This window comes from Sinohyriopsis cumingii, chromosome 18, assembly GCF_028554795.1.
Source record: "Sinohyriopsis cumingii isolate HCF-2022 chromosome 18, ASM2855479v2, whole genome shotgun sequence".
In the NCBI taxonomy this organism is placed as follows: Eukaryota; Metazoa; Mollusca; class Bivalvia; order Unionida; family Unionidae; genus Sinohyriopsis; species Sinohyriopsis cumingii.
The window spans coordinates 81780566-81794094 of NC_142978.1; the positions used below are offsets into that span (position 1 = coordinate 81780566).

The window sequence follows — 13529 nt, forward strand, 5'->3', positions numbered from 1 at the left end:
CTGATTTTGAGCCAGGAATTGACGTGGAACTGGAGTCTGGTGTTCACGCTGGCTGGACAAGAAAAGATGGCATGCCTGTCACACACACACCCATTCACCAGTACTTCAAAATTAAATGTCGAGATAGCAAATCCTGAACCTATCGACTATTTAAGACTTTTTTTTATGATGAGTTATTGCATCTGATAGTAGATCAAAGAAATCGTTATGCAGATCAGAGAGTTTGTGGAGCAGACTTGAAGGAGAACAGTTACACGAAAAACTGGCAGCCTGTCACACCTGACCAGCTAAAACGCTTTTTTGCATTGATTATAGGAATGGGTTTGGTACATAAATCTGATCTTGATTCCTACTGGGCTACTGTTGATGTGATATCAACTCCACACTTAGCAAAAAAAAATGAGTAGAGATATATTTCTAGCTATTCTAAGTAATTCTGGCAGACGAGAACAATCGAGGTGACACTTTACACAAAATCCTCCTAATGATTGAAAAAAAATGAAGCATTTGCTGAGGTTTATTCACCAGATATGGAAAGGTTGCCTGAGATTTTGATTTTATAACCCTGCCAAACGTATTAAGTTTGGCATAAAGCTGTTCTAGAGGCAAGGAGTGGATAATGTATTGGCTACTACGTTTATGCTGGTAAAACGGGTGGAGACCTTGACAATTATTGTGAAGGACTAGAACTAAACATTGACATACTTAGTAAAACAACAAAAATTGTGATTGGTTTGCTCTGCAAGTGTAGTCTTTTGAATAAAGGACACAGAGTATTTGGATAACTATTATTCATCACCTGAACTTTTTAACGAACTCGTACCTCTGCATGTGGTACCATGCGAACAAATAGGTGTTGCAGAGGCATTGAAGGTTAAAAAAATATAAGCCAGGGTGAGTATTTTTTGCAGAAAGGACAGCTTGCTACTGGTGAAATACCCTGACAAACGAGATGTAAATATGATCTCATTTTCATCAAGCTAAGGTAGCAGTGCTCAATAAAATAAATTTTGCAACAAGCACACCTGTAATGAAGCCCACATGTATTGTGGATTATGTGTAAAAACATGGGAGGAGTAGATTTAAGTGACCAATTTAACCAGTACAATCCTGTAGTAAGGAAATCCATGAAATGGTGGAGAAAACTTTTTTCTTCATCTGTTGAATGTATTATAAATGCCTATCAGTTGTACCTGAATTTCTCACCTGTGCAGAAAAAAATAAATCACCATGATTTCCGTGTTTCAGTAGTGAAGTCGTTGGTTTAAGATAAGCCTGATCCTGCTAGGAGAGGACAAATAGTTGCTGATGAGCAACATGAATGCCTCTTTGGGAGGCATTTTCCTGAATTTATTCTAGCAACACCTGGAACTAAACAAGCATACCCAAGATAGTGTAATTCATAGCATAGCCATGCCCTCTGCCGTATTGGTAAGGTCTAATCAAGTGTAAGTATAATTAAATGACTTGAAGCCTTGACTGGAACATAAATTTTGAGGAACTGAAGATATTTTGATTAAAACTTTAATCAATTCTATTTCATGACCAGTGTCACGTAGCAAAATGAGGACTCCAGCCTTGAGGTCTCTGTTAAAACTATGCAACAATAGCACATAGCACATCAGTTGGGTACCTCTTTCCATGAGAGGTATACTTTCTGAGCCATTGGAGATATTAGTCTAGGCCTAGTTCGGTGGAAAGGTCACAAGTAGTACACGGTTGTGACATGGGTATATTATGTGCCTTTTGCTGTATTTTTCAGGTAGCAACAAAAGAAGAGCTTGAGGCCTTGCAAAAAGAGAGCGAGATTCCAATTGAAGACCTGTTGGACAGCCTTCCCCCAGAGATCCTGGAGAAACCAGCGAACATTGCAAGTGATGCAGAATCTGGAGATGGTGAGAATATTGAGGAGGATCAGGTAATTAGAATGTCGACCATTCTTTTTTCTTATGTCAGAGCAGTTTGGCATGGGTTTTTAATAATACCATCTAGGGGGCTAATAATCTGCATGGACAACTAAAAATGGCTGCTCCCATTTGCGTGAGAAATTAACTTTAAACTAGTCCAAAGTGCACTAACTTGAACAATAATTAGAATAGAAAAAATGAAGTTTGCCTTTTTTTAAAAGTTTTGCTACAAGTTCAGTACATTGTAAAATATGAAAGAACTAAAAACAAACATAGGCTAGAAGTCCTGGAAGTGAAGATGACCAGGTGAAGCTAGAACTCTTTCAAGAGGCTACATCGGAAGCAATTCCAAGCTGTATATGCCCATCAGCTGTGCATCATAATGGGGTAAACCATGGAAATAACTTTTCTATAAAAAATTTAACCCAGTGCAAAGTATGAAACTAGATCTGAACCTATAGAATCTGAGTTGAGGAAAAATTTCAGCAGAAAGCATTCAGAAAGATCTATTGGCCAAAAGCTTTTGCATTTGGTAGGGCAGATGTCACTCACTTGAATCATGTGTGGATCTCTTGTTAATGGATTGCTGTGGAACTTCATGCATAATACGGTCATCCTGTTGACCAGTCGTTGTACTGCACTATGTTGGGAAGTATTTTGCACTGTTTTGAGTAAAGAAACATCATCATGGGCATAGGGTGTGATGCAGGAGAGGCAGTAGATGTATACTTCAATGATCAGCATACTCGCCATTTCTAAACTAATTCAGGCTTTTTATTATTGCTTTGAGCATTTACACATTTTAAATCTTGTATAGAGACATAAACATTGCAATCTTCCCAGCCAATAAACCTCTCACCACACTAAATTTTACAGAGATGATGCTTGCTTTGAAATACATGAAGATCATGTGTCTCCAATTAGAAAATTTAAAGAATACATGCATACTAAAACATTAATAACCTTGTGGTGTGATTGTTTCATGGTTTGTATAACCCTGACCAATCGTTGAATTTGAGCGGTTTCGTTGAAAACTTCTGGAATTAAGAAAAGAAAACAACTGATTCTACCCTTGAACAGTTAATTGGTTGTATTTTATTTTACAATTTTGCTCCACCCTCATTTATCTGAAGAAAAAGATGCAACATATTAAAACCAAATAAAATTAACACATTTATATATCCACCATGGGGTAGATTATATTATAATGCATGCCCATCTGTTAACTATTTTGTTTCTAAACAATTACTAAAGTTTTCCATTTTCTACAGTTGCCAGAGTTTGGGGGTTGGTTGCATTTTGGGTATTGACAGACCTGCCATCTCTTAAGATTTTGCCATAAGTCTTGGCGAAAATTGCCCTTAAAATACTGACTTGTGGCATCGTAGCAAAAACTACGGAAAAATGATGGTTGCCAAAAAGTGGTTCACCGTTTTTTATTTGGATCCGGGTTTCATCTTAGAATTAGTTAGGGAATCAGACTAACTTTACAGCAGCACCCCAGATGCTTTAAACTACACCCATTTGTTCAAGATAAGCGTCTGCATAATCAAACTGTTGATTATAGAATTTTTGAAAATGGTGTCCAGAAAGCGATGCATGTTTAAGACAAAAGGGAAAATAAGGTTCTAGATAAGCATTATTGATCAACACAGAAGAATAAAAAAGGAGTATTCGGATTCTTGTCAATTAAAGCTGGAAAGGACACAATTATTTTTATTGGACATGACATGCCAATTTGAGTATGTCTCATGGTGGGAGACGTGAATGTTGTCATGTGAAATGGAAAAGAATTTCCAAGAATTATGTCGAAGTTGAGAGATAGCAACAAGCCATTGAGCTGCATTGAGTTTGTGTAACTGTACTAATGGTAAATAAAGTCGATGTGTACTTTACAAACTTTTCAGTTGAACATAATGTTTATCGTCGATGCATCAAACTTTTAATTACGTTTTCCAGCTTTACAATAGCAGCTACTGATATTTTGTTACACCTTACTGAAAACTGGTCAGTCTTACAGAAAAAAAAATCAACTGCCTTAATGAGACGGACTTGTCAAGGTTGGTAGGTCTGTATTGAAAAGGTCCGGGTCACTGAAAGAAGACAATTGGTTTGTGCATAGTAACACGTTTCCACCATCTGCAGTTGCCAAATGTTGTGGATGACTGATCGGTCAGGGTCTCCAACTGAAAGAATAAAAGTAACGAGTTTCCCACCACAGTTACCAAACATAAATTTCTTCCACTGCAGTAAGGAAGACGCCTTTTAATTTTGGGAGTCAGATGATCAAGGTCATAAATTTCTCTTTTCTGCAAAAGGTATATTTGACATGGGGTTAGTGTATAGCATGCCATTTACAATATTCTTTTTCATTTAAGAATTTTGTTATTTTTCTCTCATTCAAAAATGTAAATGGAAGAGAATTTAGTGTACCAAATGGTACATGACACCAGTATTTGACAAAGTTGCATATGGAGAAGTTCATTTACTGTAAGCCAGTTTACTCTATAAAAATAATTTGAAAGTCCTTGAAAATAAATGCCAGGGCAGTATGAACCATGTGCTTAAAATAATTAACTTTGTAGAAAGTTGATCAGGAGAGACCTTTGTTTATTATGTTTTTTTCCTGTACGTGTAAGAATGGTATAACTCCCAGACATTTTATTTTTTACACAAGTATAGGTGATACGTTTTGTGCAGCTTTACAGTCTCATAAAGGTAGTAGAATTGGCATGTCCCTTTTATGACTAGTTACATTTTATTTACACAGGATACATCCAAAGATGAGGAATTTGATGCTGTAGAACAAGATGAATCTGATTTGGAAGATACCATAGCAGAACAAGAGAAGCATGAAAATAACACTGATTTTCCTAGTGAACTGCAAGAATTGCAGGCAGAAGGTAGTGCTGATTGACTGGTTATCTTGTTATTGTGAAGAATCCTAATTTTCAGAAATTTTTCGATTTCTTTTTCTATTTTGATCTTTTACAGAAAGAAATGTACTTACTTGCAGTTGATTAAATCAGTCCTTTAATTTGGAACTGGACTTTGTCTTTTAGTAGCCAAAAAACAAGTCATAGCTTGATTTCATTTGGTGGCATCATCAGTTCAGTGATACAAATTATGTGCAAGACCATAACTCCCAAAAAGTAGAGACACTAGATTCCACTAGAACCGTGGTTTAATACATCACTCCTTCCACTCCCCTTTACGAGGATTTGGATTTGTTCTGAAAATCTGCATAGGTTTTGCATTCATTCGCATTTGTTTTGAGCAGCTTTAAAGAGTAGAAAATTTGTCCTTCCCATCCAGATAGTCACTTTTCTCCTATCATTGTCTACAGGTGAAATGTCTTTCGAGGATCTGATTGAGAAATATGCTGGGGCTTATGACAGCAGCTTTGAGATGCCAGAGTCACCATCTGAATCAGAAACTGATGGTTATGAAGAAGAAAGTGAGGAGGAGCAGGAAAATGAAGGTCAGTGGGATACAAAACAGACCAGCTGACTTGAACTGCAGATGTACCTTTCATGCATTTAGTCTTGGTTAGCTTAATTTTGGATAGAGTTAATCCATCATTTAAATTCAGAGTTTATCCCCTAGGGGTGAAAGACTGAGAGTACAAAAATCCCTTTTGTTTCAGAACTGGTGTTCAGACTGAATATAAAACAGAAAGTTTGGCTTCAAAGCTGGGTCAAATTAATATTTTGGGAGTCCCTGATGTACAAATGAGGGTAAAGGGGAACATTGCTTCACTAAATATTGCTTTCAACTGGTATAGCTGATGAAACAGTATATTTTGAAGCAGTTTGGTAGAATTATCACCTTATAGACCTGTATGTGCCTTTTATGGTTTTAGTCTGGTGCAGTTTATTTTAAATAGCATTATAGCCCTTGACCAACTGACTTAAGATCTAAAAGTGATATATTGCTTGTGACTGGACAGCTTGCACCCATTTTATTGGATAGAATAATGGCCCTTGACAGCTCACTTCATATGGAATGTTGCTCACAACTGGCATAACTTCACAATCATTTAACATATATGATGTCAAGGACATGTTTTACATGTGCTTTTTAATGGGTTTAGTCTCTTCTGCTCTATATTGGACAGTTTTGACCTGCAAATTCTGGTCTTCACATGGAAACTTTCAATGTTTCCTCCAGTCACCAATGTTCAAGAACATTAACACAATCTTGTGAAATATGGTATGCACATTGTGTCTGGAGACCACAGTGTGCGTCTTGATAATCTTATTGCTACTCCTGATGAATTGATGGGTTATATCAACGTGTGGTTTTCAATAAAAGATTTGTATAACAGCTGGAGCTTAGTGAAAATGGTGGCAACTTGATTGCCAATATGGCCACCAGAGCAGCCATCATGAAAATCTTGTTAATGATACAAATGATGGAAATCATTTTTGACACAAGGTTTTGACCAGAAGCCTTTCATTATGATGTCTAATTGCTCCTAAATGAAAATGTTCTGATTTGATGTCCAGTTTGCTTGGTTACATCTAAAACACGTTAAGATTTCTCAAAGAATTTTCAATTCTATGTGGTCAAAGTTTTTTTAATGAATGGCTTTTTTAAAAAGTATATTTCAGTTTTTGACAGTCTGGTTTGTCACTCGCAATGGATATGTTGCCCTTGGGTAGTTCACAAAATACCTATCCTCTATTTTCATTCGTGTAACATCCAACAGTCACATCAATGCATTTTTTTTTTTGTAATGTTATCTGGCACCATTTATTTTCAGTTTAGACTGGTCCACTATATGTTATCAAAATAGAATGAATCTATGACCAGTGGTTTCACATTCAAGAATCCTGTCTGTTTTCTTGGAGCTGTTTTCAAGTAAACTTAATATATAAAAAATTACCATATTTACACGCATCAATTTTTATTAGATTTTTTCCTTTGATGTTATTAAATAACAAAAATTTCTCTTATATTGAAATATTCCTGTTAAAAATTTCATTGTTTATTTTTCCTAACATGGTATTAGAAGTGCATGTTAAGGTAACCAAGTTGCTCGCTCCAGGGCCAGAAACTTGAGGAAAAAATGGCATTAGTTAAACCAAACATTTATATTGTGCTTTTATTTTAATTGTGGTATGTATTTAAATTTTATTTAGTCTAATATTTCAATCAGTACTTGCTGTTGCTGTCAACGAAAGGTATTGACCTAGGTAATGTCATCAGGATCTCAAAACAAATGCATTTAAGTCCAGAAAAAATGGACTTGCCATGGACAGACACGAAGTTAGGATGGTGTAGCTTTAAATATCAGTGTTGACTCTTAAATAGGTCGTGTGAGAAAGGAGAGGTGTCCTCCCGAGTATTATTATATTACATGTATGACAAGTAAATTGTAAGCAGTCATATGACCCCCGTCATGATGAATAAATGTGCACACTACACAAGCTACAAACTGTAATTGTTATTCTGTCTCTCGATCGGAATTTAACATACTTTTTTAAAAATATGGGTACCCAGAGGTCTTGGAAACACTTAATCACACATATTTAGATGCAGTTTTTTTTTTATCTGGGACGCAGAAAATCACTTATACAGGAGTTCTCCATACGCTTTGCAGAATGATGCATTAAATAGTACAACCAGTTAAAACTAATGCTTTTTAATATTTTGTCATTAATACTTCTAATTCAAGTCAGTGCACAGTGACTGTAAACAAATTGTTGCACTAATCATGTATCTGACATAGCTGTGATATAATCCTGTACGTTGCATTGCGGCAAACACTATTGTCAAGTCTTGAAGTTCTAGACTTTTTTGTGATGTCTAGTTGATTCTAAATGGAAATGATGCCAATCTGATATCCAGTATGGCTACCATAAGACCCATCATAAAAATCTTGTCCACGCAAAAATGAAGGTCATGTCAACATGGAGTTGGCACCAGAAGACGTATTGTGATGGTTCTTAATGAAATTGCTGAAGAATAACACATGGTGGTAAAATTAAGATGGTCTTGGCTTGAATCCTGAGAATTATTTTTAACCAGTAGAGCATTTGTCTCTTTTTGAGGGACTCTTTTTAATTTTGAGGTGACCAAATGTGTACAATTTGTTTATTCTGTTGACACAGAAGCTGAGGAAGATGAGGAGGAGGAAGACGAGGAGGTTGATGTTGAAGGAAATGATGACCAAGATGTTGGATTAGAATTCTTGATGCATCCTGAAAAAGAGGAAGAACCAAAGAAGGTGTTGAAGACGGAACATTTTGACATAGCTCATTTCTTATGTTAATGATGCTCTCCCATCTCTTGCAAAACAAAATGAATTAGAAAAGAAACATCATTGATGATTAGTGTACATTTTTGCATGAAGCAGTCTTTATTTTCTAATTTTAAATGTGGTTTTCACACAAGTATTTTGAGAAGTATTCCCATGAAGGGAATGTCTCCATATTGCAACTGAGCACATCCTGCATTTTGTGTTGTTAAAATGGAAACTGATCTTGGAAACAAAAATCTGATTTTGCACACACATTTATGTATGATATATGTGGCAGGTTGTTTCACCAACATGTATAATTTTAGATTTTTGGGAAAGTTGTTGAAATTCAGACAGTATCGGTCAGAGTTGGATAATGCAGGAACCAACAAGATTATGCAGTGTATCTAATGCTTTAAAACAAAAATATTCAACAGATTACATAAGATGTGGCACAAGTCCTCGAAAGACATTTGTATTTTTCACTTACAGTACTGATTGGCCTTAAAAAATTTCTTCTCAGTAAGTAGGTTTGGTCAGAGGCTAAATCGTCCAGAGTCTTCCTTTGTGATGACTGGTGTTCTGATTGTTATCTTCAGGAATCAGCAGCTGTGGATGAGACGGGACCAGGGAAAGAAATAACAGACATAGCTGCTGAGGCTGCTAGTCTCCAGCCAAAAGGATATACCTTGCAGACAACTGAGGTAACTTGCTCTTTCCAGTTAGATTCGTGTGAATTGATGTATACTTGTTGCATTATTCAAGAGAGTTGTCCTTAAGAATTTGGTATCTTGCATGACTGTTATCTCCTATGTGGATGAAATTTGTATATTATTCGATGTCAGTACTAAAGCAACTGTTGGGCTTGTACAGATAGTAGCATCTTTGGTCATATGCAGTACAAAACCCATGAATGATGACCTCTATTTTGATAGAACAAAACCATTGAATTGTGTATTAAAAAATGTCTGCATTTATGACCTTGTCAACTCCAACAATCTCTACCTGGTTTGAAGATGTGTGCATTTTTTTGCATTAAATGGTAAAAGTGTATGGCAATGAATTAAAGAATTAAAATGTAAATTGGTGGGGCAAACAGTGCTGTCATTAAAAACAAAATAGCTTGAATCAATTCACCTTCAGTGTGATTGGGTAGGTATTATACGAGTACAAGTGAGCCAGCATGATGCCAGACATCAGTAGGCCACCACAATGGCCATCATGGAAAGCAGGGTTCCAGTGTAAAACTGGAATTCTGGATAAAACCTAAAATTTGAAAATTGCTTTTTCAGATGACGACTGCTCTTTTGCTGTTTTGTTTTAGTATATGGATTCTGAGCTCTCTGGAAGGTCTGGATTCTTTATTAAATTTGTGTCAGGAACCCTGTGTAAGTCTTGTTATTACTACTCCACCTGAATGGATTTTCAGATTAGCATGTGGTTTTCATTAGAAAACTTTGTTCTAAATATGAAAGTGCCAATCTGAAATCCTGTATGACCACTACTGCAGCAAGAACTTGTTACTTCTATATCAGCATGGGGTTTTCACTTGAAAACTTATGGTATCTAATTGGTCTTAAATAAAAATCATGCTAATCTGTCTAATTTTGACACCACTGTAGCTTTCTTGAAAATCTTATTGCTAGTCATCCTAGACTGGAAGTCACATTAATATTGGTTTTTCTCAAGAAATCTTGTAACGTCAGTGTGTGCTAAATGAAAATTGTTCTTATCTGCCATCCGTTATGGCTACCAAAGCAGCCATCTTGAGAATGGTATTGCTATTCTTACAGACCTGCCACCTCTTGCGATTTTGCCATAAGTCTTATGAAAATTATCCTTAAAATATGGACTTCCAGCATACAAGCAAAAACTACGGGAAAATGATAGTTGCCAAAAAATCCGGATAATCGGTGCAAAGCATCTGCATGATCATACTGTTGATTGTAAAACTAAATTTAAATGGCGTCCAGAAAGTAATGTTTAAGACAAAGTGGGAAAAAAAGCTTCTAAAAAGTGTTTAAAAGTTCACACAGAAGAATAAAATGCAGTAATAAGATTCTTGTGAATAAAAGCTGGAAAGGACACAATTACATTTATTGGACATCATGAGCCAATTTGAGTGTCTTGTGGCAGGAGATATTATTGCCAACGTCATGTGAAATGGAAAGAGAATTTTCAAGAATTATGTAAAGTTGAGAGATAGCAACAAGTCATTGAGTTGCATAGGGTTTGGAACTAAAGTTTGTGCAACTGTACTAGTGGTAAATAAAGTCTATGCGTACTGTACAAGTTTTTCAGTTGCATAATGAATATTGTTGCTGCGTCAAACTTTAATTACGTTTTCCAGGTTTACAATAGTAATTATTGATATTTTGTTACACCTTACTGAAAATTGGTCAATCTTATGGAAAAAAATCAACTGTCCTACTGAGATGGACTCGTCAGGGTTGGCAGGTCTGTTCTTAAATGGAAAGTCATATTGACGTGGGATCTTATAAAGGTATGATACATGCTTGTACCAAAATGAAAATGGTGCCAATCAGACCTTGAATACGGTAGCCATAATAAACATATTGAAAATCTTGTCACTAATTCTCCAGAATGGGATAGTCGTATCAGTATGGGGTTCTCACTAAAAGTTTTCTAATGGTGTCTAGTTTGCCTAGAATTAAAATAGTGCTGCTGTTTTCTCCAGTATGGCTGGAACAGTGGTTAATTTTAAAATCTTGACACAAAGAAATATCACAGATGGTTCCAACACTATGCTGTTAAAAAGAAAAAAATGGTCTGGACTTCAACAAAATGCTCAGCAGATGGGTAGAGCTAGTTTTTTTTCCTTCTGGATAGGACTGCATTTTGGTGTGTACGCTTTTGTAAAAGATTCCTATAAAACCTTAAATATATGCTCTGTTAATTTAATTGTTTAAAAGTTTCATGACCAAACAAACAGTAACTGTGCACTTGTTGAGATTTTTTTTAAAGTAATTTTATTTAATTGTTTATTGTACCATTTTAATTAGAATAAAGATCATTGATAGTAAAAGATTATCCAATTCAACAACAGTAACAGAAAATTTGCATTCAACAATAATGGCAATAAAAAATACCTAGTGTTGGTAAAGAACTTCAAAAAGTCATATTGATAAAACCTATTATTGTACTCCATTCTCTGTTGCCTAAATCTAATTTTGTGACTTTAAATAACCCCATGCCTTTACCAACTAAACTTTTTCATTTAAACAACAAACTTAGAAAAGTTCTAACACCTTTTGAGAGTGAGGTTCCAATTATGTGTGCAAAGACATGTAAAGAAATTGCATGTAAATAAAGTAGTATGAAATTGGTTGTCACATGTGGATCACTTGATATTGTTTGAAATTGTGTCCAAAATTGGTATTTGAATGCCAGACAACATTGTGATTACATGATTGAAGTCCTATTTAACACATGTAAACATCAACTCGTTTGTTTTTTCATTGCTGATCTATTTGTTTCTTTTCAATTTTTTTTCTTCTATTGTCCAAAGTTTAAAAGATGGTTTTAAAAGAATTGTAAATATTTGATAAATTTTGACTCTTACATTACCATAAAAGAGCATTTTAGGTGGAAAAGGAGAAGGTTGCATCTTTTATTATGCAGCAGAGTACACTTTTTTCTTCAGGATTTACATATAAGGTGCTTTAGTTATGTAGATTGCCTTGAAAGTGCTTAATTTTGAAGTTGACCCCATATATCATTGGAGAAAACGGGTAAATATTCTGTAATGCTGGAAAAGTGCATGAATTTGGAGACAAATGCATTACCTTGGGTAGCAAATATTAATGTTAAGATCTGAAAGAAGAAAATGAAGATCTTAAAACCCATGTATAAACTTGCATCTTCCTGGAATTGTATATCGCATTTGATACTGTATTGACTGGGCCAGTCTGACTGATATAAGAAATGTTTGATAGAGTACTCTACAATAGGAAGCATATGTTACAGTTGCCATAATAAGCATGCTTACATGTGTAAAGGGACCCAATGAACAAGGAGTTATTGTTGTTAAAAAGGAAATTGATGTTGACTAAATGTGTCCTGATGTATGAACATGAGAATGAATTTAGAATATTGTTTGTCCAGGAGATTTAAGAAAACTACAACAGATAAGATTGATACCTTGCAATCTGCCTCTGCTACGTTGTCTTCACCCTGGCTTTTGTTTTTAAGGTATATATTTCGTGGTTCTTGTCCAAGAAATAAGTGAACTATACACCATAATCAGCAGTCCCCCAAAGTTTTTATGCTGTTACGTATAGTACTTGAAAATAAAGTTTTGTACTTGTGCATGAATATCCTGAGGAAATGCCTGTATGAACCAGGGTGTGGTTATTAATGAGTTGTTGTACAATTCACTTTATAATGACTGCTACCATTGTTATTTGCTAGGTGAAAACCCCAGTTCCCTTCCTTTTGAAGCATGATCTTCGAGAATATCAACATGTAGGTTTGGATTGGTTAGCCACGATGTATGAGAAAAAGCTGAATGGCATTTTGGCTGACGAGATGGGTCTAGGAAAAACCATACAAACGATATCTCTACTAGGTCATCTTGCATGTGAAAAAGGTAATGTTTAGAAGTGTAGATGTAGTATCATTGATGCGTAGAAGCTTTTTGTCATTATACATTATACAGTTCAAAGTATACATGAAACTGGCAAGACTTATTTTTTAGCTCATGTGGTTACAAGTTTAAGTTGTGTCCATCAACAACTGCTATCTACAAATCTCAAACAAATGGACCAGTTTGAATGAGATTTGACAGAACAACCTGGCATGATTTTCAGGTTGGTGCATATGATGCCAATCCATCATCAAATATGGTTCTCATTGCTAACAATAAAAAAATCTTAAAATGGTATCTTAAACAGTAAAATTTAACCAGATTTGATGTAGCATGCTTTCTGATTTGTACAAATGATGCTAAACCATCAATAAATATGGCTACAGCCGCAGTGACTAAAAATTGAAAATCCTTTAAATGGCTTTTCAAAAGGAGCAAATTTTTTTAATACTAATTTTGATCGAAGTCATCCTCCAATATTTGAACGGCTTTCAAGTTGTTAGCTCACTTGGCCATAAGTCATCCTAGATTATGCCAGGATGCACGAATGTAGTAATTATGCAAACTTTGTGCACTTGGAGAGCATTGATGGACAAGAACTTCCACAAATTAGTTAAAATCCTGCATATAAAATTGTACAATAGACAGTACGACAGTATTAAATTTTTCTTTAACTATTAACCCTTAAAGTGCTTGTTATGACACAGTCAAACTGCTAGTAAAGGTATTGTAGTGACATCTGTCTCTTTTGGGTATGCAACTTGAGCTTCAC

The 13529-nt window shown here is 35.3% G+C and overlaps 1 protein-coding gene across 1 annotated transcript in view; it reads left to right on the top strand.

The window, feature by feature from the left end:
* LOC149777156 (uncharacterized) overlaps window positions 1-13529 on the top strand; it is a 185255-nt gene that overhangs the window by 33919 nt on the left and 137807 nt on the right. The window contains exons 11-16 of the mRNA XM_089941382.1: window positions 1763-1918; window positions 4678-4810; window positions 5254-5388; window positions 8024-8139; window positions 8751-8855; window positions 12583-12760. Of these exons, the coding sequence (XP_089797508.1) occupies window positions 1763-1918; window positions 4678-4810; window positions 5254-5388; window positions 8024-8139; window positions 8751-8855; window positions 12583-12760 (823 nt within the window). The remainder of the gene's footprint in view (window positions 1-1762; window positions 1919-4677; window positions 4811-5253; window positions 5389-8023; window positions 8140-8750; window positions 8856-12582; window positions 12761-13529) is intronic.